General features: G+C 38.6%; 1 protein-coding gene across 2 annotated transcripts in view; it reads right to left on the reverse strand.

Annotated features, from left to right (window-relative positions):
- LOC122992653 (nck-associated protein 5-like) overlaps positions 1-26,387 on the reverse strand; it is a 94,459-nt gene that overhangs the window by 14,291 nt on the left and 53,781 nt on the right. For both annotated transcript variants that reach the window (XM_044366514.1, XM_044366515.1), the window contains exons 8-11: positions 7,243-7,422; positions 4,234-7,118; positions 3,506-3,620; positions 1,729-1,804 (exon numbers count right to left, since the gene is read on the reverse strand). In XM_044366514.1, the coding sequence (XP_044222449.1) occupies positions 1,729-1,804; positions 3,506-3,620; positions 4,234-7,118; positions 7,243-7,422 (3,256 nt within the window). The remainder of the gene's footprint in view (positions 1-1,728; positions 1,805-3,505; positions 3,621-4,233; positions 7,119-7,242; positions 7,423-26,387) is intronic.

Consider the following 26,387-nt stretch of genomic DNA (forward strand, 5'->3'; position numbering starts at 1 on the left):
CATATTTGCCAAGCTGCAAAAATGTATGAGTGAAATGTTCAGAGACAAGGTACCTACAGTCGTTGTTTTTTTCCTACCAAAATACAATATCTGCTAGTAGAAACTACAGCATTAGTAAACTTTTTATGGTTATGTTCAGGCACTGGTAGCACTTGGTTAAGATTAGGGAAATAGCACGTTTTTGGTTTAATACAGAACAAAGTCTTAGTGAAACCACAATCTTTTATGATCTTTACCCTTAACTAAGGTTGCCTAAATTTAACCACAGTTGGGACTTAAGATGTGAATCCCAGTCTCTGGTGCCAGAGTCTTGTGTCTTGAACTCCATCTGCCATCCACTCCGACCTCCTCTTAACTTCATTCATGTGTGAACATAATCCAGGCAGCAATAATGTTTGCCAACACGGTGTAAGTGTGAAAACAATAAAGCAGTTTATAAAGTTAATTTCTAGGAGACAGAGTTGTTATGGTGCACCACATGATCAAAGCTGATAGCAAGTTTGTTGGGATCCATTTGGGATTTAGACTTATTGACACACTGACCTGAAATTCCCAGCAATACAATACAATACCCTCCTTGACCCAACTGGGTGACTTGGAAGACCTTTAGCACAAGCTATTCTGTAATTATATAATTCAAATTGATTTTTGTTTTTGTCAACTGTTGTTTGAAAAGTCAAGAATTAACTTTCAATCTCATTTAGATCTGCAATGATTAGTCAATTAATCGATCATCAGAAAATTAATTGGCAATGATTTTGATAATCAAATAACTGTTTAAGCATTTTTTAGAACATGAATGGTATAAATTCAGTCGTTCCAGCTTCCTAAATGTGAATATTTTCTGGTTTTAACCCTCCTCTATGATAATAAATCAATTATCTTTGGGTATTGGACTGTTGGTCGGACAAAACAAGACACTTTTAAAATGTAACCATGGCCTGTGGGAAATTATGATGGACACTTTTCACAGTTTGCTGGTTTTACAGACCACACAAATAATTAATGAATTGAGAAAATAATTGGTAGATTAATCGATCATGTAAATAATCATTAGCTGCAGCCCTAATCTCAATTTCAATTCTGTTCAGAGTACATGGGTGAAAATTTTCATCTTTCCCCTCCATCTCATCAGTGTGTGTCCATTATTTCAGCTAAGCCTGACCAGGAGGGAGCTCGGACTCCCTTACAGATGAATAGGTTCATCCTGATTGGATGAGCCTGTGCATGCAAATTTTCAGTGCATGGATCTGTGAAGATGAGCGGTCAAGCCTACATATAATACCCCCATTAAAGGGTAGATTGCATGAAATACAACCATGAAATGGTTCCTGTTTGCCCTGATTCAAATTGCCACCCAAAGCAATAAATAAATTCAGAGGTAGAACAAATAAAATGAACATAAATGTGGAGGAAAAAAGCACACACTGGCAAAATTAAGCATTTTGCATGTTTGTTTGACTGCTCACAGCATATTCATTATGTTTATGACTTACACATATTTGTCATATTTGGTCTTCACTTCTTTCTGCAAACTGTAAAATGGTAAGCACAGATAAAACCTTAAGGGTAATTTGCTTAAAAGGACACAGCTAACATTTCTAGTAAGTGAGCTTAGTTCTGTTTTTCTGATATCAAGTTGTTCAAAAGGGATCCATTACTACTTGCAGTGACTGTTAGGAATTATTTACTGTCCAACACAGAATAAAGAGAATAGACAAGTCTGACCTATTACTGCATCCTGGTTGGGGCTCTTCACTGCAGATCCATTTTCACCATCAGCTCTCCGGTTCATCATCTGCATCTGTGTGTTTTTGAAGAGGGACAAAAAAGAAATGACCTTCATGTTCTTTCATACTTATATATGTACAGTGTCATTGTTTGGTTTTATCTATGATGCATTAATAGACTGCTGGTAATAATCCCTGTGTGGCTCTAGCTGACAATGAACACCTTGGCAATACCTAGAGTCATAATGTGCCCCCTAAATCCATATTCTGCTTGTGTGCTTTTGTTTATAACCTCATTTTCATCTTTCGGTCGCTCCACTGACATCATTATATCATCACCTTTTCTTTTGACTGATGCGCAGCACCGCAGACATGCTCGACACGCTCTTCAGAGTTTGGGAGGTAGGAGGAGGGATGTCATGTTTTCTAAAAGCATTATTCCATGGAGATGCTAATGCACACATTAGCACATGTTTTGAAGTGTTTATAATGATAATAAATAAATAATAATCAAAGTACAACATAGTGTATTAGACTGCTAGTGAAAAAATAAAGTAGATAAATTAAATTAGGTACCAGATACATTCAAATACTTGAAGTGATAATTTGCTGGATTGTTGATTAATGCCGGTAAGTTCAAGTGTTGTGATGCCTCAGTATACCTGGGTCTGCACCACGAGGCAACTACCACCACTTGAGTCTGGAGCCACTGCAGAAGTACAATGCCACTGATGTCCACTAGATGCTGGTTCCTACTGACACTCATTCAAAAAACCTCAAATTCTCTCTAGAAATACGAATATTTTTTTTCATTATGGTCTTAATTGCTCAAATTCAGGCCCTCTAATAAGTGTGCTGGTGGTATTGGTATTGTTCCCAATAAACTAGCATTAGCTTCAGTCTGAGGTAGCGGGGTGTGTTTCCAGAGCGTTAAAGACACCCCGCACTCCTTATTTGGATGGTCCTGGCTCCAAAACAGAAAAGACGGCGCCAACTGCAACTCTGGGCTTCAAACTGGCTCCAATGCAAACCACTGGGTGACATCACACGTTGCTACGTCCATCTTTATATACAGTCTAAGGTCCACACCTCTAAGTCTTTCAAGTGTTACAAGTATTTGATGTTGTGAACCTTTCAGACCACTAGAGTGCTGGAAACACTTCCAGGATATGCAGGTATGCAAATGGTAGGAAATCAATTTATGCTTCATTATCCTCCCAAAATATTATGCTGTATTGTACAACTTGAGGTTGTACAATATATGGCTGGCAGTTAGTTTGGTAACTGTAAATGCAAAGTAGAAGGTGAGAGCTTTTGTCATTGTCGGACTTTAGCAGAATTGTTTGTTCATTTTTTACCAGCACAACTATAGATTCCACTGGTGCCAGTTTACTCCTCCAGCGAATGTAAGATTATGATAAATTTAAAAGTAAAATAAGGGTTGGTAATAAAGGATGAAATGATGAAACTATGTGTAAGAGGGTTTGAGCGACAGTTGATGGAATTAACCTAAAGTACATCTCACTTGTTAAAACAGTTATGCGATTCTCTGCTATTTAATCCCTCAGCATGTATTTCTATGATTGTCTTGAGTGCATCCCTAATCTCTTTCTATTTTCCCTTTTTGATTTTGAAGGTGTCTTCCTGGCTCAATTCTTGTTTCATGTTAACAAACTTATTGTACATAAAAACAGGGCTGGAGTTGTTGTATAGGGACATTTTTTGTGATTAGAACTGAAATTGACTGTTTTGGATTTGGTAATGATTTAATTTACCTTTGGGTCCCCAGTGATGTCAGTGTGTCTTTGTATCTCATTCAGGGACATTCCTGGGCAGGGCATTGAGATGCATGCCCGCACTGCATCATGAGACTCTCTTCTCCCCACAGAGCTGAAAGAAAGCAGTTTGTCAACAAACCACTACATACTGAGATCTTCTGATATTGACTCAGCATGCCCAGAGTGCTGCGACTGATGAATTACCCTATATCTCTTGTAACCTGGCTGGAATATTCTGCACGAAATGTGTCTCGACTGGTCTCAGGGCTAAGAGGATACACGTGTCTAAGACCATTTAATAAAAATGACCCAAGTCAGCTGAGGTAGTAACTTCATTGGCATAAAAACTATGAAGTGATGAAATGAAAGAGAAGAATCTTCAAAACACAGGTTGTGATATGTGCATCAAACCTAATATATGACATTTGTTACTGATGGTGTTGGTTTAGGAAAAATGTTGAAATCGAAGTAGATTATCTGTTATCATGATTAATAACTATAAAATAAAGTAATATACAATTTTTTCCAAACATAAAATACACACAAGGTATGAACATAACACAAAAAAGGAAAAATCATGGGTGACATTTGTATGGCATTAAATATAAAAATGTGTGTCACTTTGCAAGTGCTGGTCTCAGTGAATTAATATTTATTACTTCTGAGTTGTAATTCTTATCTGCCCTGTGAGGATCTCATGTCGTCAACTTATTTTAATTTCTTACCAGTCTTTTCCATCACTTTTTCTTCTGTCTCTCTTTTTGTCAGACTTTGTTTGCTTTCCTCCCAGAAGTGATGTAATCTTTTGCTCCCTTTTGTCTTCTTTTGCTTTCGGTGGATCAGTCTTTTTGCCGCTTGGAGCAGGAAGCTTACTCTTACGAAAACCAAACCAATTTGCCAAAGTTGAGCCAGATTTTTGCTTCACTTCAATGCCTCTCTCCTGTTCGTGAGACTTGTGCAAGTTCTCCTCAATGCCGAGCATCACTTTCTCTTCAATTGTGGTTATAGTACTTTGTCTTTCTGGTTCTTCGGAAACAGGCTCACCAAAGGCGCTTGAAAATTGTTGTTCAATCTGAAGGCGCCTAGCCTGCTCTCGTTGGTGTTTAAGACTTTGAAGTCTTTCACTGGAGGACCCCAGATGTGGGGGAACTGTCAGGCCCTCTTCAATCAAGAAGTTGTTCAAAAGTGATCGATTCATTGGACAATGATAGCTACTGGAGCAACTCATACTTCCTGGAAGGATATCACCGAGAGAGTTCAAGGAGCTCCCTGAGTGTGTTTTAATCTGTGTGCGGACCTTTCCAGATCTGTTGAAGGTTGGCCTGTCCATGTAGCGTGCACCAAAGCTCTGGCTTCGAGCCTTGGCCCCATTCATGCCCATTACTGGCTTAAGGGGAGGTCTGGTTGACACAGACACAGACCGTTTAAACAGCCAACCTTCCTCATCAAATCCCCAATCTAACATCACACCGCTGTCTGATGCAACAGGCTGAACTGACGGCTCAGAGTCCAGCGAGTTACAGCGGGTCTCAATCTTTCTGCGGGCACATTCATGTCTCATCTGGGGATCACATGTGAAAGTCTGAAAGGTCTGGAGCCCTTTTGTGGCAGGGTTTGTATCATCTTTGCTTTGTCTTCCAAAAACTAGGAAGGTACTGGTTTCCTGTCCAGCAATTGCCTCATTAGATTTAGCATTTACAGGGAGAGCCATTTTTGCAGCTCTTGAGGTTGAACTTTGTGGATTATTAGCAATCCCGTGGTAGTAAACATTAGAATATGCCTGAGGCAAGACTTCTGAAAGTTTTGGCTCACTAATGCTCTGCTGAGTTCTTTGTAAGATGCTCTGACTTGGCAAAATAGAGGGAGCACCACTTCCATCATGGCATGTGACGGTTCTGTCCATGGATAACTGGACTGACTCAGAATCGTATGATTCTAGAACTGGGAATGGTGGTATCTTGGATGAGTGGGTATGGTAGACTTTGGCAGGGACATTTTTCATTGGCTTAATACCTTCAGGATCAATTTGTGGGGCTGTGTGTTGATTGTCTTTAGCTGTGTTGGACTGTTGAGGCTGCAAAACAGAAGAAGGCTGATTTGATTGTGGCTTGGTGGTGCTAGATGTTGTCTTTCCAGTAGTAGAGCTTTGAGGCTGACCTGCGGATTTTTGAGCTTTGGGTAAAGAGCTAAGGATAAGAGAAGTTGTTCGACCTGGGGGTGGTGGGGGGGATGGGGACCTAAGTTCTGAAGAGGAAACATCACAGTGCTGTTCTTGGCGTCGTTGTTTTCGTGGAGAGCAGGGTAAGTTGTCATAAATGCTCTCTTCCACAGACTCCTTGCTGGATTGAAGTCTGGTGATTTGCAGAGGTGATTTTGTCGGGCTCTTTGAGCATTCACTGACCGCTGGAGGCTTAAATGCCTTTGAATGTTTCACAGGGGAGGCAAGAGGAGAGCGCTGTTGTACACTCTCGAGAGACTTGGAACCTGTTGTCACTGCAGTATCCTCATCTTTGTCACCTTTAGACAATGCTACCTTGCTTGAACCATGCGTTTTACTGAGATGTGTCCTTTTGCTAGGAGTACTGTGCCCTGGAGGGTTGGATTGTCCTTTGGACCTGTGACCTTTAATAAGCTTTTGGTGTAACGGAGAGTGTATATGCTTAGTTTGCTCTGGTCCTCCATCTGCACTCTTGCTCCGCAGGATGAAAGCCTTCCTTGCTGAGTCACAAGGCTGAGGTTTTGGTTTCCTCTGAGGAGAGTCTGACATGGTGTGGTTCCGGCTTTCGCTGCCAGCTTGACTTGCCTGGTCTCTGCAGTGAGGAACCTCCATTGAAGAGCTTCGCTGTCTGGCTTCACTCACACAGCTCAGAGCTCTTGTTGCAGTATGTTGAATGGATGAGTTCACATCAATTGTCCCTGCAAGTCTTCCTTGTTGTCTTTTGACATGATCAAGTCTGGATTTACGGTCAGTAGACCTTTCCTGGTTATTGTTTCTGTCACTTAACTTCATGCCTGAAGGCTTGTGTTTTTCTAGCGAGTCTTTGTTCTTTTCCTCCAGATGTGTAAGGCTATCTGTTGGGCTTACACCAGGTTTTACTGTGGGGCCCTCCAAAAATAAGAAGTTGTCTGTGACAGGTGAGGGGAAAAGGCCAGTATTCCCGGCAGGTTTTACAGAGTCTTCTTGAAAATTGCTGTCATCATCCCTTGTGACATCCATTTTCTCCGAGCAAAGAGGCTCTTTTGTTGGGTTGTCACTGGACTCTCTGCTTTGTAATTTAGATGAATCATCCTCTGCATCATCAGAGTCTAGGGCAGCAATCCCTGCTCCAGTCTTGAAAGGTTTACCTGCAGGGGCTACTTGCTTGGCTGTGGTCCCTTGTAGACCACACTTGACACCAAGTGAGTATATGCCCTCATTGGAGGTCATACAGTCTTTGCAGTGTGGTACAGATGGAAGTGAGGATGCCTCTTTGGAGCTGCACATCTGGAGACGCTTCAGACCTTTTATAATGTGGCCCTCCTTCCATCCCAGGTCTGTCTGCTCAGTGGGTGCTGAATGATTGCTAGATACTGAGCCTGTGCTCATCCTTTTGTCCCGGCTTGTGGCACACTGTGCATTACAAAAGATATTTACAATTATTGACACAGCATTTGTAGATGGACCACTTGTTTTTAACCAAACTTCCTCATACTTCAAATTGATGGAAGACAAATTGAAGATGAATGAAACCCACCTGTTTGGAGAAGCCACGTCCCTCTGCCCAAGTGTGGGAGCCACTAGAGTACTCACTACAAGCACTTGATAGTGAGAGTTCACTGCTACTGCCGCTACCACTACTGCGCGGGCATGTTAGACTCAGCAGGCTGGGCCACCGTCCTGCAGGAACACCTGCTTTTCCATTCCTTTGGACCTCCTGGAAAATAATCAATTATGTAATCAATAAACAGATATTAATCAAATACGATAAAGAGATGGATATAGTAGCAAAAACTTCAAGTTATACAACCACTGTTAAAACAAAGCTAACATTGACACCACAGTGACAATAAGAATGAATGAATTACATTTTTTATTATTGACTCCTGCACTGATGCTAATAAAGTATCTGTTCTAGTTCTTCTTGATCTAAGTGCAGCATTTGATACTATCGACCATGAAATCCTCATAAATCTCCTTGAGAGCTGGGTCGGCCTCTCAGACTGCGTTTTAAACTGGTTCCAGACATACATTACTGGAAGGAAATCTTTAATTAGTCTTGGGGAACATGTGTCAGAAAAATATGACATAACTTCTGGTGTTGCACAAGGGAGCTGCCTCGGGCCTCTGCTATTTTCATTATATATGCTTCCGCTAGGTGATGTCATCAGAGAACATGACTTTAACTTCCACAGCTATGCCGACGATACACAATTATATATATCTGTAGAACCAAGCAATCTACTTGCTCTAAACTCTCTGACTGCCTGTCTGTCTACAATCAATAAATGGATGAGAGATAACTTTTTAAAATTAAATGAGGAAAAAACAGAAATCTTATTAATTGGCCCCAAAGCAAAAAGGGACGAGATCTTTAAAAGATTTGGCAACCTGACTCCCTTAATCAAATCAGAGGTAACAAGCCTAGGAGTCATTTTAGACTCTGAATTAAGCTTTAAATCCCGTATAAACAAAACTACTAAAACAGCATTCTTTTATCTCAGAAATATTGCCAAGGTTCGACCATTCCTGACTCAAAAAGATGCTGAAAAACTAATTCATGCTTTTATTTCAAGTAGATTAGACTATTGCAATGCACTTTTTACACGTCTTCCTAAAGGGTCAATTGAAAGATTACAACTCATTCAAAACTCCGCGTCCAGACTATTAACAAAAACAAAAAAGACTGGCTCCCTGTGTCCTCCAGAATCGACTTCAAAGTCCTGTTACTCGTTTTTTAAAGCTCTCAATGGGTCAGGGCCGAGTTACATCAAAGACTCCCTGATTCCTTATGCTCCCTCACGATCCCTTAGATCATCCTCTGCAGGACTGCTTGAGATCCATATACTTTCCCAAAAGAAAATTGGAGATGCAGCTTTTTTCAATTACGCTCCCAAACTCTGGAACACCTTAAAGACGTTAGAGAAGCAGTCTCTCTTGAAAGCTTTAAACGACGCTTAAAAACATATCTTTTTAACCGAGCCTTTCTATGATATGACTTTTACACCATATCATATACTCAAACATTTTAATCTATGCTCAGGCTTTTGTATTCTTATTCATGAATGGTTACGTCTTTTACTTAAGATTTTTAGCTGTCTCCTCTGTTTTAATGTAATGCACTATCTCTCATTTTTCTTGTTTGCCTCCTTTTATTCTTCCTGTTAATGTTCTCAATTATTTATTTGTTTATCTATCTATGTGTATGTATGTGTATGTGTATGTGTATTTATTTTTTTGTGAAGCACTTTGAGCTGCATTTTGTATGAAAGGTGCTATACAAATAAAGTTTTTTATTATTATTATTATTATGTAATTATGCCCAGCACACATGGACCTATAAGACACCACAAACTCATACAAGTCAGGACCAGAGTGCCGCATTTCCAAGGCCAAACAATAGAGAAAGTCCAAAAATAGACAACAACTTAAACATCTTTCACAATCAAACCTTTAGGTCATCATTTTCTATAACAAAATTAATACATCAGTGAAAAAAAAATACACTATATTGTACGGAAGACATCAGTAATAATAATAAACTTTAATCAAATAAACCATTGTCTTCTTTTCTAGGCTTTTGACAAACTTAACACATCTCAATTATGCAGCCATCCCAGTTAATGATCATCTGTAAACCAGAATAGTTGAGCCATTTCATGGAAAATAAACTCTCTTTATTCATCATGATTTGTATAGTACAAAAGAAAATGGGACTCACTTTCCACTTCACACAATCAGTTTTCATCCTGAAAGTTTTTGAATCGACCAAACTCAATGGTCAGAGGAAAAAAACAAAAAAAAACTCTCAACTGTGCAACTAAAGATCTTTGGCTTCAAGAAAAACAAGATATAACAACCGATGCAGGGCCAAACGATTGCTTGATGTGCGCATATGTCCTTAATTTAACATCACAACACAAAATATTACAGCATACTCACCTCCTCAGGAACTGAGTTTACTCATTAAGAAGTGTGTGGTTTACTCCACATAAAGACCTTCTTATTTATTGTATCCTCTACCATTTAAGAGATATTTATATGATATACGATTTAATTTATCAGTACTGACAAATATTGTAACTATGACTCACACTGTGTCATCGCAGCATTTGTTATTCCATCTAATTCCTGACATTACATTCAATAGATTCTCTTAGAGTCTATGAGAATGTCCTATGGCTCTCATTTTGTTTCTTTCACAGATATCAAAGAATTAATATGATAGATACATAACTGTCTCTTTCCATCCAAAGGCCAGTCAAGGAATGGAACGACATTTTCTTCTCCACTAGTGAGATGTGTTTTTATGTTTCTCTGGTCTTGCAGGTATACAGTAATGAATCCTTTTTAGGAGCTGGTGAATGAGGAACGATGGCTCCGTTTTCACATGATATTCACTGAGCATGGAGCCTCTTGGCATGTCTGCTGTTCATTCATATTTAAAACATAACTGCCTACTGACTAACTAGTGTTAGGTGATGATTCCCTTGTGCTTGTTAGAGTCTAAAAACTGAATCAGCATTCACATTCTGTTCCTCTGACTCAGTCAGTTCTTAATCTCATCTTTCACTGGCTGGAGTTTTTTGGTTACATTGTCCAAAGCACGATCTGCCAGAGCTACTATGTGCCCACACTGTGCTTGTGCTAAGTGACAGGAAAGAAAGACACAGTAGGCCTCTTAATTGAAAAGTTTAGTCTGACAGCAAGCAAAAGTATAACTCACAGTCTTGCAGAAACTAGAAACTATCACTAAAACACAATGTTTTTACAAAGATGTCCTCAGCTAATGCAAAATACTTGTGTTAAAGGTTAGGAGAGATATTCACTGCATATTTGATCACATGCATTGTATTTTGGAGTGCACTCCTTAGTTTCATGTCTGAAGCAGCAGTTCCCTGTGATGTTGACCAGCTGCCATCTGCTATCTAAGGTTTATTGATTGATTGGTTCTCCGATACTGCAGTGTTTTACATCCTTAAAAGTCCCATTAAATGCCTTTTAGATCTTTGTGGGGTAGCCTAGCCAGAGTGTCAAGGAAGGGGGTAAGAGGCAGACTCAAGAGTTTTGGTCAATGACAAAGAAAAAGGTGATTTACGTCATGCAACCGAAGTAGCACGGATGTCTCAAAAAATGAAAAGAAAAACCACTGAACTAAACGAAACTTGGCTTAACTGAGGAAAAATCAATACATCAAACTTAAACCTGCAGGGTGGAACTTTTGTCTCAGACCCCTGTCACTTTTTACGTGAGTCAGCCTCCGTCCTGGCGACACAACGTGACTTAGTTGGGGTGCACTGAGGACAGTCTGCCTCAATTGACAGTTGCAAAGCAATCATTGCTGTTGGCGTAAAACACATCACTACTGGTGCGCCAGCATGGGAAAGTCACCACAGACACAAGATTTAAAAACTCTGTTATACTGCGAAGTACAGAGACATTTACTTGGTGGTGATAGGTTTAATCAGCTTTGTGTGAACTTGTTTGGCAAGGGCTTGAATGTAACGGACGTTCATTTATATACAAAAGTCTTGCACTCCAGCTGTACCGCATGCTCACATACACACATGAAAATCCTTCTCTGTCCAACTGACAAATAACTAGTGATATTACGCTCAAAGCAGACTACTCAACAAAGTATCAGCCTGTCAAAGCAAAAGTATCACTGCAACATGTTTTGATGCCTCGTTTTACTGTGTCAGAAATCACATGACCACCCCAAATGACAAACCTAAAATCACACAAATTCCAATTAACAATAACATTTAACTCAATGTCTCCCCATGTTTGGGTTAACCCATGACATATTCAAGTATAAAAGCAGGAAATGTTTGTTGCCAGCCCCTGTTACTCTTGGGAAAGCATGGTGAGTATGGTAAGTTAGAGCAAAGAAACAGTTAAACAGAAACAGTTAACTCAAGAGCAATACAAGTCTTGATTTAACCAGAAAATGATGACGGTAACTGCAACAAAACGTAATGCTAAACATAAACAAACCTGGGATAGTATGCGCTAGCAATGCTAAAAAATAAAGATGTTATACTGGCTAAACAAACTATTGACAAGTAAGAAATACATAAAGTGTAAATGGGACAAATGGTCTCACACACTTCTATCTACTGTACATTAAACAAAATGTTGGCACTTAATTCTCCAGTGATTATCGACACTGAATCACCCCCTGACTGTGGAGGGGTCACTAATACTGCCAGACCAACTGAAAATCAACACCCAGCTCTGCTGCACATACAGACACTACTTATGTTTTAGTCACTTTTAGCTCATTGTTTTGATTTTCTGGCCAACATACTGTAGACTGATTGACACGACGCAGTCTCACTGCTCTCATCAGTCCCCCATATTGGAACCACAGACTGTTTCCAGCAAACAAGTGCAAACAAGCAGCGGAGTATTAAATATCAGCCCAGCACAAAATGCTAAAGGGTAAAAGTAAACAGTGACAAATGTTTAACTGTGGTTAAACTATTTAAAATGACTGATGGTAACAGTGTGAGAAAGTAACCCTGCTTTCATAGTAAGTCTGATACTTTTTAATAAACGTGTTAATACTGTATTATCATACTTTATAAATGCTTTTTTAATCATTTTAGTTTTAATGGTTTTGTTCTGCTCATAAAAACGGTGACATGGTCTTTGATTTCAATTTCAAAGTCTTTCAAAGATCAGAGACAACCAATCAATACAAAATGCAGATCTTATTACATAATAATCATTGCATTTTAAGCATATCAGTTTTTCATTTCACTTCTTGAAAAAATTTTAATGCCCTGAAAAGAAGTGTTCGAAAATAAGCATTTGTCGGGACTCTAAGATTAAACAGTTAGCTCCCTTAAAGCCTTAAACTTTATAATAATAAAATGATTTAACGAACTCAAAGATATCAAAATGTCCTGAAAAGTTTACCATTGGATACAATTCTCTCACAAAAGACCAATGTTTAATGTTTTCGGCTTCATGGTTCCTATGTCCATTTACTGTATCTGTGAAGGATTTGAGCCCCGTGTTGAAAGCTGTTCACTGGATTCCGCTGATGCTGTTTGCATCGGTGCCATTTCCAATCCGAGGGACCCGAAGGTGTCAAGTGTTGTGACCCCATTTAAAATAGCATTGATCCTTTGCAGGGCTGCCATAGCCAGACTCCCCTCAAAGTCATTAGTGTCATCTGTTAGCAATAATTAATGTGAATAGGAAATAATTGCATAAGGGAGCTGGGGACTAAAGTGATTTGGACCATTCATTGATATTCACCTATTATTTGATTATCCGTGCTAGCCTTTATTTCACGAGCACAGAGGGAGATGGCCACATTTGAGCATGCTTGTGCAGATTAATCTTAAAACTAATTACAGTCAGTATGTCAAGGGGTATCTGAGATACCCAAGTGATACAGTTTAACAAAACCCTCAATCAGAGTGGTGCTGTGCTTAAAGTCAAGGGCAAAACTGAGGCCTGTGGAGTTTTCTTCTGTTCATACCTTCAGTTTCTTCCAATTTGTAAAATAACTTTTCTTCATATTTCATTTCTGCTCCGTAACATTCACATATTACTATTTTGAAAGAAGATAATATCCCTTTCATTGCAGTGGCACCAAAGCCACATTCGAATACTGGTGAAAAAGCCTATTAAGATAGAGGATAAACACTATCTGAAGGATGGTAGAAATCATCAGTTCCCTGGACACATACAGTAATGCCTTAATGAGTTATATTCGCATTCTGCAGGTTATGGTGACGCACTGGATGCATCCGTCTTCTACAACCATCATCAATGTAGTGGTGATGATGATGCATCAATATTGACATGTCTTTGCTGTTTGCTCTGCAATTTTAGCCATTTATATGCTCAGAATATATCCCAATGGTGCACAAGACATGATTCACAAAAGATTTAAAAGCCCAGTGCTGTGCTCTTTTCTATTTCAAAAGGACATCTATGTCGTGACTAAAAGTGAATAAATAAATGTATGACACATCTATAAATAAAAGCACTTAAATCATTTGTTTTGAAGCAGTTTTCTGCCTGTTTGTGGAAAATCTGAGACAATTCTAGAGCAAACATATCGGATTTTGTGGCTTTTTAATGTATATTCGTCTTATTGTTAAAACTTTACTTTAAGTCCCTCTATTAATGTAGTTGTAAATGTTTATTAATGTATTAGTCATCAACTATATGTTGGCACCCATAAGTGGATGCTGACGTTTAAACAGATAATGGATGACAGTATAATGAAACACAGCTGTAATAATATAAAATATGTCTCTTAGATCCCATCCCAAATAGGTTGCTTAAGGAAGCCTTACCCTTAGTTAGCGGTTCTTTACTAGATATGATCAGTCAGTCTTTAGTAACAGGCTATGTACCATAGTCCTTTAAAGTAGCTGTAATTAACCTCTTCTTAAGAAGCCTACTCTTGATTCAGGCATTTTAGCCAATTATAGACCCATATCTAACCTTCCATTTCTCTCTAAGATCCTTGAGAAAGCAGTCTCTAATTAGTTATGTGACATTCTACATAACAATAGTTTATTTGAGGATTTTCAGTCAGGATTTAGAGGCATCATAGCACAGAGACAGCACTGGTGAAAGTCACAAATGACCCCCTAACTGCATCAGACAAAGGATTTGTCTCCATACTTGTCCTGTTAGATCTTAGTGCCGCATTTGACACAGCTGACCATTTAATTGGCATTAAAAGAACTGCATTAAGCTGGTTTCAGTCCTATTTATCAGACCCATTTCAGTTTGTACATGTTAATGATGAATCCTTCGTGAAGGCAAAAGTTAGACACGGAGTTCCACAAGGTTCTGTACTTGGACCAGTTCTATTCACCTTGTATATGCTTCCTTTAGGTAATATTATTAGGAAACACTCCATAAATTTTCATTGTTATGCAGATGATACCCAATTATATTTATCAATAAAGCCTGATGAAACCAATCAGTTAAACAAACTCCAAGCATGTCTTAAGGACATAAAGACCTGGATGACCTGCAATTTTCTACTACTAAACTCAGATAAAACTGAAGTTATTGTGCTTGGCCCTAAACACCTTAGAAACACATTATCTAACGATATAGCTACTCTGGATGGCATTACCCTGGCCTCCAGCACCACCGTAAGGAATCTGGGAGTTCTGGATTATTGCAATTCCTTATTATCAGGCTGCCCTAACAAGTCTCTAAAGACTCTCCAGCTGGTCCAGAATGCAGCTGCACGTGTACTGACTAAAACTAGAAAAAGAGACCACATTTCTCCCATTTTAGCTTTGCTGCATTGGCTTCCTGTTAAATTTAGAATAGAATTTAAAATCCTTCTCCTAACTTACAAAGCCTTTAATGGTCAGGCACCATCATATCTTGAAGAGCTCATAATACCGTATTATCCCACTAGAACACTGCGCTCCCAGTATGCAGGCTTACTGGTGGTCCCTACAGTCTTTAAAAGTAGAATGGGAGGCAGAGCCTTCAGCTATCAGGCTCCTCTCCTGTGGAACCATCTTCCAGATTCAGTCCGGGGGGCAGACACCCTCTCTATGTTTAAGAGTAGGCTTAAAACTTTCCTTTTTGATAAAGCTTATAGTTAGGGCCGACCAGGCTCGCCTTGGATCAGCCCTTAGTTATGCTGCTATAGGCCTAGACTGCTGGGGGACTTCCCATGATGCACTGAGCTCCTCTCTCCTCCTCCTCCTCTCCATCTGTATGCATTCATGTAACATCAATGCATGTCACTAACTTTGCTTCTTCCCCGGAGTTTTTTGTGCTTTCTCATCTCACAGGAAACCCTGGGATGCAGGCCGAGCCTTCGCAGTCCTGTTGGCATCCTTCCCTGGCTGTTGCTGTTGCTGTTGTTATTGTTATGATTGTTGTTCTTTCTTGGTCATTTAGTGTCAGTAAAGCCTGGTAAAATGTTTAGCTAATGTATAACAACCATAATAGTTTGTTCAGTGTAGTTTTACAGCTTTTTATTGTGACATGCAGTGTTTTGTGTATTTAGAGTGTGTAACAGTTGAGAATATTGCTAGACAGGCAGTTAGCCATCAAAATTAAGCTAAACCTGTCTGCCTGTGGAAAATGAACTAATCAGGTAGGCTGACTGTATTAACCGGTAGATGTATACATGAACGTGCTGCACTAGCCGCTGATAATCATTTTATACATACAAGTATATTGAATGTTACAGCTATCATAATTCACCGAATTGTCAATCAAGTCTTCAATGGTTTGGGTTCATAAACTAGACATTTGTGTAATGCATAATATTTTGTTGATCAAAATTATGATTTTCATACTAAAATACTTCTGCTTGACGCAAAGTAACAGTGAGCTGATAGTACAATAAATCAAAGTGTATCCAAACTTTTGACTGGTTCTGGAGAAATGTCAGTAGAGTGTGTGTGAAAATATGAAAATTAAAAAACAGGATTGTGAAGCTATATATAGCTATTAAAGTGAAGTCTTATGAGAAGTTTAGAGCAGAACTGTCGGTTAAAATTATTACAGTCAGGAGTGATAGCAGAGCTGATGCGTTAACCCCTATAATTAAATATGTTGCACCAGTTTGGACCTTGAGGGTCATTCTGAGCCTGTAACATGTACACTAATCATCACTGTGTGTATTTCAGGGTCTCAGACACACTCACATGAAGACCAGAGACTTGTGTAAATAAATGATAGTTTCTTTGATGGCGTCCAGCTTTCTCAGTCAGAATAATACAGTACGTTCAGCTGGTGGGTCTACAGCTTATAAAGGGTTCTCCACAGAGCATATGCTATTACGCCGATGCTTTTATTCAAGGCACCTCACAGCACCATGGCTTCATACATTTTTAGCAGGCAATGGAAATTTAACCACAAACCCTGGCAGTGCTGGTGATTTCTAAACCAACTGACCTGCACTTCTGATGTGCCGAGTAAACATTCACATGGTGAACAGTGCACCGTAGCCACATGTTGTTGTATATAGTATGGGAAAAGTCTCAGTTTCACAGTATATGAACATCACAATTTGAGATTATAAACTGATTGAAAGATTATCACTGTATAGCATATACAATATGTAGAGTACTCAGACATGCATGTGTCCAGCTGATTGTGTTATAAAATGCAACATTTGTTTCACATTTTCACAACAACATTCACATATTTTGACATTTGTTTTCTTTTTTTGTTGTTTTTTGGAAAAGCACTGACACTCTACACACTCCTTCACACACACTGACCTCCGTCATGATGATTTTTTAGCAGTAAAATAATTGTTTCCAAAATTTTTGTCTGTCTAAGCAAACTACGCACGTTCTCATGTTAAATAGGGTTACACAGTCATGTAAGTATATTAAATTGAATGACTGAACATTTGTCGACTTGCAGAGTCTGAATGACTTGCAGAAGTGTCAATAGTCATATTATTGTGTGCATTTCAGCAATGTTCACACCAGACATGCTTGGTGGTTTTTGCTCTACTTCTCTTTCTGGTCAGTCATTGACTTACAACCATATTTATCAAATTCCATAAGTGAAATGTTGGACTTAAGTGAACAATAAAAGGTAAAAATCTTTCGCTTTTACTTCTACTCACAAACGTAAGAATAAAAACATTTTATCAAATTTATTCCAACTTAAAAATATTCTTTAATTCATGAGAGCTCCAGAGGTTTCTCAAGCTGGTTAAGAGTAAATCGTAGATGACTGCAATACAGAAACAGAGACAAACACACCTTGGTTTACTGAGTGATTGTTGATCTTAAAAGTTAATTTTACACTTCGTTGTAAGTACAAGTAAGTCGCTTGATAAATGTGTCTTATCACTCAGTTAAGAACTTTTTTACTCCTAAATTGGAACTTAAGAACAAACTTCTTAGTGTAATTCTCATAAGTTTGATAAATACGAACGCTGGAAAAAATATATTGACGTGGTAATTAACTATTGAGCCCATTTCAGATTCACTGTTACTGAAACAGGCTGCTGACCAACAGACCATTCAGCATTCAGACGCAAGGACAATGTTCTTAAGCTTCCATGGACTATTAAGTTCACTTAAAATTTCACAATCTCATCAAAATTCGTCCATGCATCCCCCTGAGCTGCCCAAAGCAAGGTCACACTCATTCAACCGCTGCTCAAACGCCTGTTTTCTCCTCTCAAGTCTTTGAAACAGTTACTTCTCTCACTTCGTTCACTATCACATGCACCGACTACCACCACCTCACCCACCTCTTTGTCTTCAGTCCTCTGGTCATAAACACTTCTCACCAATCTACAGCTTTTTTTTCTACATATCACCTTCACCTCCTCTGCCCTCCTTCCACGCTGCTGCTCGGTGCTCTGCCTGGTGGGCTGGAGTGAGCTCTACATGCACTGCTGTGCACTTTGACAAATGAGGGAAGCAGGAGTGAAATGGTGGAAAACAAGCAGACCGCACTAGGTAGCACCTCTGCATGGTGAGGTCTGTGGTTGTAGTGGTGGAATACAACTGAATGTGTTACCGACTATAATACAAATTGTCTAAAAGGGTTGACTGAAGTAAATATGTGACAATATGTTGATATAAATGTGTAACATTTATATCTGCAGTTAAAGTTAAACCTAAAATAACTGATTTTGGTGATTTGTGAAGTTCCTGAAGAAAGCAAACTCTTTATTTGATTAATGCATTGGAGTTATGAGACACAACATTGACATATCATCACCTTTTAAGTTGATATTTTGAATTTGTTAGCAAACAGTTGCTTATTCATACATCTAGCAGTCACAAAAGCAGCACTATCATTCATTTGGAGTCGTGTTTCTGGCCGGCTGGTGAAAGTTAAGGTGTGTTCAAAACAATATTGTGTTTTCTCTGGTTCAAATCAGTGGATGAGTTGGTAAACTTTTTGCGTTTTCTCCTTGGTTCAGTTTCTTTTCACACCGAAAAAAATCAAGTAAACCAAAATGCATCTGCTCACTGGTCAGATGTGTCTGAGGCGGGAAAAAGATTCTCAAGCCAAATGCAACATACTTCATTGTTCGTCCGGGTCAGAGCTCAGTTCAGTCTTTGGCTAGCAGCTAGCAACGACTGATTTCACTCATCCACATACCAGCATGCAAAGCACACCTAGCTATGGGAGCCGTTTAGTTCAAACTTGCAGAGTACACCTAATAACGCCTAATTGGGTCGGATTGAGGTTGGGTCACGTTCCCACCACAAACAAACCACTCCAGAATTTGTTTGGGACCGGACTGAGACCACATGCTCAAAGGGTCTCTGCCAACTCTTGAGGGAAATATCTGGCTCTTTAGCCGCTAATTTCTCCACTATGTTCACCAGCTAGCCTACAGCTAACTGTCAATTTGCCGTTTGGTGCTGAGCAGGTAGTGTACAGTGGCTTTTAGAGCTTTTCCTCTGAAAAAAGCTGCCTGCTGCGACCGAAAATGATGCTATGAGAGCGCTGAGAGTGAACCAAAACAGTAAAGTTGTAGCCAGACAGCTAAACAATGAGCTGAAACTCACTATAAAGCTCCATAAAGCCGAGGGGAGCTGCAGAGTTGCTGATAATTCTCTGTAAATTCATCACTATGAGCGAGACATTGCACTCTGCACGCACAGTACATTGACTTTGTTATTGTAAAAAATATTGATTAAAGCCAATATAAGGAAAGCCTATTTATTTATCACAATTTAACCTGAAGATCAGCCTATTGTTTTAAATCAGATGTGAGTTTCAAGCAATCTATGAATGAAAACCTGATGTAAACAAGGCCGATGAGGTTGTTGCTGTTGTTTTTGTTGTATATTGTATCTATGCTGTGAATCTCCCTGTTAGACAAAACCAAATGCATTTTCAAACACTTTAAAAAGAGCAAAAATGAATTTGACTTATGTGTTTTCACACAACAGCAAAATCAAATGCATTTTAAAACACTTTAAAAGGTAAATAAATATGACTTCATTATATATTTATTATTATTATATATTTGCCTTTATCTGTCACTGCAGCCCTCACAGGAAGTTTATCTGAGGAAAGAGGCACTTGGTGCTGTTTAAAAACCTCACTGTCCCTGGTCTCTCGATTATCGCTCTGCCACTGAATTCCAATAACATTGTGACAGACAACCCCATCACAAAGCCAGCAGACATTTAACAGTTGGGCTCTCTGGCACAGAGAAACAGCAAGACAATGTTGCTGTTGTAAACAGTCCAACCATTTACTGAAACACTCAGTACAGTCAATCAAACCATATAAATAAAATCTATAGACTTTACAGCTCTTTTCTTGATCAAACAAAACACATTATCACACATCATTTTAAGATCTGTACCTTATACAGTATATGTCATGATGAGCCAATTCATGTGCTAAGCATAGGGAAATATCCCCTAAATACTCCCCTTACGCTTTCTGTTCTTGCACAGCACATATGTGGTTAACAATGACAATGGTGACAGATTTACCTCTTGAAAGTCTTGGTAATTTCTGAAACAACAGGTCCTTGATTTCAGATGTTGAGATGTAAACAAAAGCTGTGTCTTATATCAAGCCAGCAACTGACGGTTTTTCTGGCAGAAATGAAAACTGTCCCTGGCAGATTTCATCAGCTGTGACTAACTGAGCAAACATCAGCTCCGTGAGTTGGTTTAAAAAGCTGTCTCAGCCAACTGGTTTTAAAATGAGAGTCTAAAAAGGTCTTAAATATGCACTTGATGGCTACACACATGATATGCTAACAGACTGAAGCTAAAGCTGCATGTCCAATGGGAAAAGTCAGAATTAATGACCCATGTAAAAGACATGGAAATTAAGAAGCAGCATTGTTCTTGTATTTCAATGTGGAACTATGTTAGTCTGAATATTGTAAGTATGAAAAGGATAAATGTAACATTAGATTATAATTTCATTGTAACATTATCACAAAGTAAACTAATTGTTTCATGGACAGACAGTGTGACGCTAACAGAGATTTTGAAGAGCTACAGCCAAACCGGCATCTAATGGGTCCAAAGTGACATTTGCAGGTATGTTTACATGCTGTTTAATGTCCTGCAGCTAATTGATATTAGTGGTGCATTTTTTCCCAGTGAATGTTTGTTTGGTGGCTTGTGCAAGAAGCTAAGGTGCAGGACAAGACTTGTTTTCATGTTTGTAAGTTAGATAAGAAGGAGATTTTAGCAGGAAAGCTAATGTGGGTTGTTGTTCAAAGTCTGTAGCTCTTGTGTTGTGTAGCAGGATGCAATCAGGCTCAGTGTGACCGTCTGCTCTGCCTGTGATAGAATAACACGTTATCGCTTTATGAAAGATTTGATTTGCTGTATTGAAATAAGGACTCCAGCTATAAGCACATGATGGAACAATATTTATTCAAATTAATGCAAAACTAGGAGGCGCCATCATGAAACCAAAGAATTTAAGATAGACATTTCTCTCCTTTGTTTTCTGACTTTTTCTCCGGAGAACACAGGACAACGTTTAGCAGAGCAGATGTGTTTCTGTAGTAGTCAAAAAATGCAATTTAATTTCAGCTGAACTTTAATGATATGTTCCTTGGCCTTAAGTAAAATTAGCATTAGGTTCTACTTGCAGTTTACTATGTTTTTTCATGGCTAGCTAGTGGACTGGCCTAAGACCAGGGCCTTGATTATAACATTTAATGGTCATAGAAACACATCCAGCTGGGTTCCCAAACAGAATATGGAAATATTAAAGTTATTCATACACCCTTTACTTATTCCAATGTGCGTCCTGTTTATTGCATATGCCCTCTGCAAAATACAGATACAAATAAAAACTGACTGGAAACAACTAGAGACTGATTCCCACTCTCTCTCTTTCTTTTTATCTTTTGTGTGAGCTGCCTTGCTCTAACCTCACTCGGAGTCAATCAACCTGACGAGGAACAGGTGTGTTGTTACAGTGATTAAGAAACCTAACAAGCATAACTCAGAAAAACAAATTTTCCATTTCAATAATCCGAATATAATTACCTCTGTGTTATCTGGTAAACTGATACACAACCAGAGCGTTATGTCTCCAGTATCAAAACCATTCACTGATCATTTCCACCTCCCTGACACGGATCGTCTCCCCATCAGTGATTGGGACATGTTTCATTTTTTTCTGAGTGCTCTTCGCAGCTGTAACAGCGTGTAGAGCCTGATGGATTTTGGCCTCTATGCTCCCACTTTGTGACGTACAACAGCCATGATCTCTTGTCACGCTGCTCATCTTCTCTCAGGCCAGATTCATGACTAAGATAGGAGGGTTTTTAGAGAAAAGGGGCTTGTGAGGAGCAATGATGTTAACCACATACCATGTATGGCAGAATGAATGAGTTCCGCATGGAGAGAACTTGCGGACTTTAATGTTTCAAAGCTGGTAGAAATCATTTCAGTATCTGCTGAGGTCTATTTTGATGAAAGTGTTAAAGTTTTGCATCAATGTTTTAGCTGCTTCTCATCCTGAGTGTGAAATGAATTCAGAAAGGTTGTTGTGGCAGTAGGTTCGATGCTGATTTCAATCTTATTGAACAAACTTGGGAATGAAAAGCATTCTGCAATAAAAGAACATTAAATCCACAATGTGTTCTCTATATGGCGCCATTAGGTGATAGATGGTATGAAAGAGACTGTGTAGCCAGGTTTCCATCATCCAGCTCCAAGGACCCAAGGACACTGAGAATGAATGGGATGAAAGCACCACAAACACTGCACCAATTTTCATCAGGATTTTTAAAAATATTGATTTTTAAAAAACAAAATACAAACTTATACCATCAGAATAATTTGATGCTATAATCATATAAAAGTCTTACACAGTGCTGCTTTAATCCGTTCAGATCCCCCGACCATTCCAATGGACATAACTTTTATAGGATGTGTAAATCTATGATTACTGTCATCTGACGCCACTCAAATGCACAAACTTTTTTAATTGAATGTCTATAAGCTAATCACAGTGTTCCACGTCATCTGAAGTGGGCTGCAGTAGAGCCACACCCCCTTTTTCAGCAAGCATGGCCGACTGTGAGACAAAGAGGAAACGTATGGCACATTTGAATCTATTCATGATAGTATTAAAGTACATAACTTGTGTTTAAACTGTGTTTAAAGTAAACATGATATATTTTATTACTTATACATGTCAAAATATATGAAAGATTTAAAGCTTTTACCATAAATCTACCATTGGAATGGTCTGAATGTTTGTTAAAATAATACAAAATATATATGCAATTTGTTTTAAAGCATCACTTTATTCATTGATATGAGTTAACTATTAATGAAAAATAAAATAACTCATGTTTTTTGTTGAAAAAAGGTCTCTTAAGACTTTTTATTGTCATTTTTACTATAGGTAAATAGTAGGTCACATGCTCAGTCTCTCTGTCCATTGGAATGGACAGGAAAAAATAACACATAATAAAGTATTTTAATCATTTGTTCTTTGATTAGTAATGATTTATGAGTGAATTTAGAGTAGAAATCCACCATTACAATATTTTTTTGTTTGGAACATAATTGGGTCCTGAATGGGGAGCACTAACAAATACTTTTATATGGAGAGAGATTTGTTTCATAATGATTTATGTGAACAGTTGTGGAGAGATGTCTAGATGTCAGTCACCAGCATCTTCTACAGTACATCTTGTTCTCACCTACATATCCCCTAACCTTTCAGCTGAGAGTGAATTCATCCATTAGTCATAATCACAACCAAAATGTTGTTTAGCTGCATGGCAGGTGGTCACAGCAGGGAATCACATCTGTAACTTTTCTCAGGAAGACAACAATCAAATTCCCCAGATCTCTAAATCAATCATTTAAATGCAAAGCTTGTTCTCAAACTTTTGTTGGTGACTTTACTGGAGACAACTATAAACTGCAGTTAATATTCAAGCTTTAGGCATGAGATAATTATCTAACACTACTAATGTAGCCTCCTGGATAATTGGGAATGTTGCATCAGTGAATCAAAGGCTCGGTATTTGGCACATTAAATGCTTTTTTTTTCATATGTTGCAATCAACATTTTGTTATTAACAGTTTGAATGTTTTTTTTTTTCTGCTCTTGAGATCAATTTTGCCTGGTGAAACAGTGAAATTAGGTGGTAAAATTTGGAATTCATCATCCACAATAACAAATAGATGACAATAAAGTCTAATTTCTAGCCTAAGAATCATCTAATGACTATTTTACTGAGTGTTAAATTAGAAGAAAGAATGTTTAATCAGTGGAAACTCAGCTGAAATGTTTTGACAGAGTGGAGAATCAGCAGGTCAAATCTCCTTTTCTTTAATAATTATGTACAGATGTATCTGAAAAAATGACACAGCAAGTTGTTAAAGCTTCATTAAGAAATAGTTTTGATATCAGAACTGAATCAAATACTAGAAACACCTGTGGTTTAACCAAGAACGATGACGCAAACATAAAAAGTTCTGTGATATGACTCATATTAGGACTGTCTAAAACTCAAGAGATTTAGCCAATTAAAGGATATGTTTGGGGTTTTTAAAGTCTGTCTTAATACAATACTGATGTGTCAATATATACGTGGAAATGGGTCTTGGTTGTTTAACCATTCCTACTCTCCATACTGGGGAAATTTTCTCTGAACAAGATTACACTGTAAGAAATGGGGGACAAAATCCACAGCCCTTGTTCTGTGCAAAAATGCATCCCAAAGTGAGGCTTCAGCCATCAGCCCAAGCTGTTCTTGTCGTCCTCCAGACCACCTTGACTTGCTCCTTCCTCTGATCCTGACATGGAATATGGTTCACATCTGTGTTTGTCTGAAGTGTTGTGAAAGAAACAAGCATTGGGGGAAAATGTGTTCCAGAGATTTCCTCTGAGAGATCCTGGACCAGGACCAGGTTGTGGCTAATAGCTGGTGAAATGGACATAAATACACCGTTTGAAAGGTTCAGTAGAAGAGGGGCTGTGAGAAAATTTCACCAGTTGAGCTGACAACAGTTGTAAGTGTAAATAAATTCATAGTATGTGGTTCTCTCTGTAACATGTGACACAGTTCCGGCAACAAACATACACATGATTACCAAAATGTATCCGTCCTATCCACTGCAGCTTGGCAAGTAACATTCTGGAGAAACAAAAAAGGGAATTTTGTTGAGGATATCAACTCAATTTAGCTAACTGACGCTACTGAAGCCTCAATTTAGCCTCAAATGAACTTCAGAATGCACATTGTGACCACCCTGGGCCTTCCCTCTTTCCTGCCTCTGCTTCCATCTTTCCAGATTCTCCCTGATGGTCTGGCCCTTCCCACCTCATCAAGGGATTGGTGTCACCTGCTTGGGAACCTTTAAAAACTGGGTGATTCCAAGATGGCTCCTTCTATCTCCCTCCTGGAAGGCTAGTACCTTTCAGGCACTCAATTTGGTTTTGTTTGGGTTTTGATTGTGTTCAGTTTAGCCTTGGTTTGTGTTACAAATAGTTTAGATTAGCACCCACAGCTTCATAGCATCCAATACTCGTTCTTCACTACTGACTTTACACCTCATAGTTTGTTAATGTTGAGTCATCTTTAATAAATTATTCAGTTACTTAAGCTGTTACTGTGTGGACCTCCCATCTTTGTTCCTGAACAATATTTGCACAAAAGAGGGCTGTTGATTGTAACCCCACTTCAGGGTCAGTATGGAGAGTAGTACCAACCAAGATCCATTTCCACGTATGGCACATCAGGATTGTATTAAGACAGACTTGAAAAAATCTCATACTCATATTCTGTCACCACATATATATATACACTCAGCTTTCCAATAAACAACCAGACAAACAATAGAAACATGTTTGATTAACAGCAAATTGACGTTGTTTAATCAGGCTCTGAGAGTAAAATGTCAGTATGAACAATACTTCTTTTCAGCAGAAGCAGCTTAGCATCTCTATAGTGATACATACAGATCTCCTACAAAGACAGAATCCATCTTTTAGCAGAGTCTGCATGTTTGACCTTTATAGAAAAGGTTAAAGATGAAGGACAGCATTTCCTGCTCTGCTAGGCTCACAGCATACTTAATGACTTGTTATGAGAATTCCTATTTTCCATAAAACAACTTTCATGGAGCTAGAAAAGGGAATAATTCAAGATTTTTGTTAATTACCAATTCTGTCTTCTTTTTTTTTTTTATAGCAAACTAGTCCGATGAATACAGATAACTTGAATTTGTCAGGAGAGGAACCATGCTGAGAGCCCTGACAATTCAAAGAGACCTTTGGAAACTAAGCAACTTGAAGCTTCTCGCCCGCTTTCTGCATCATGATTATGAGAGAGGAGTGATTTCATTACAATTTGAGTAGTTAAGGAAAGTTTAGGATGAAATTCTGCTGGTGCCCATATCAAGACCAATGATGGATCTGAGTTTCAGCTGTGGCTAAGACGAATAATTTACAATCAAACAAACTTAGCCAAACATGCCATATATTGTTGTTTTTCATAAATGCTCTCAATTTGCATGCATGAGGCATTCAATATATGGCTACCAGCAGAGGTGACATGCCCATTCAACTCAAGGAAACGTCAGAGGATCACCAAGGAGGTTAGAATGTATCCTTGAGGGATCTTGAATATTTATTGTACAGTTCATGGCAATTCATCTAATAGTTGTAGAGATATTTCACTCTGAACGACCTCATGGTGGTGCTAGAGGAAAAGACAGGGGTTTA

This window comes from Thunnus albacares, chromosome 11, assembly GCF_914725855.1.
Source record: "Thunnus albacares chromosome 11, fThuAlb1.1, whole genome shotgun sequence".
Classification (NCBI taxonomy): Eukaryota; Metazoa; Chordata; class Actinopteri; order Scombriformes; family Scombridae; genus Thunnus; species Thunnus albacares.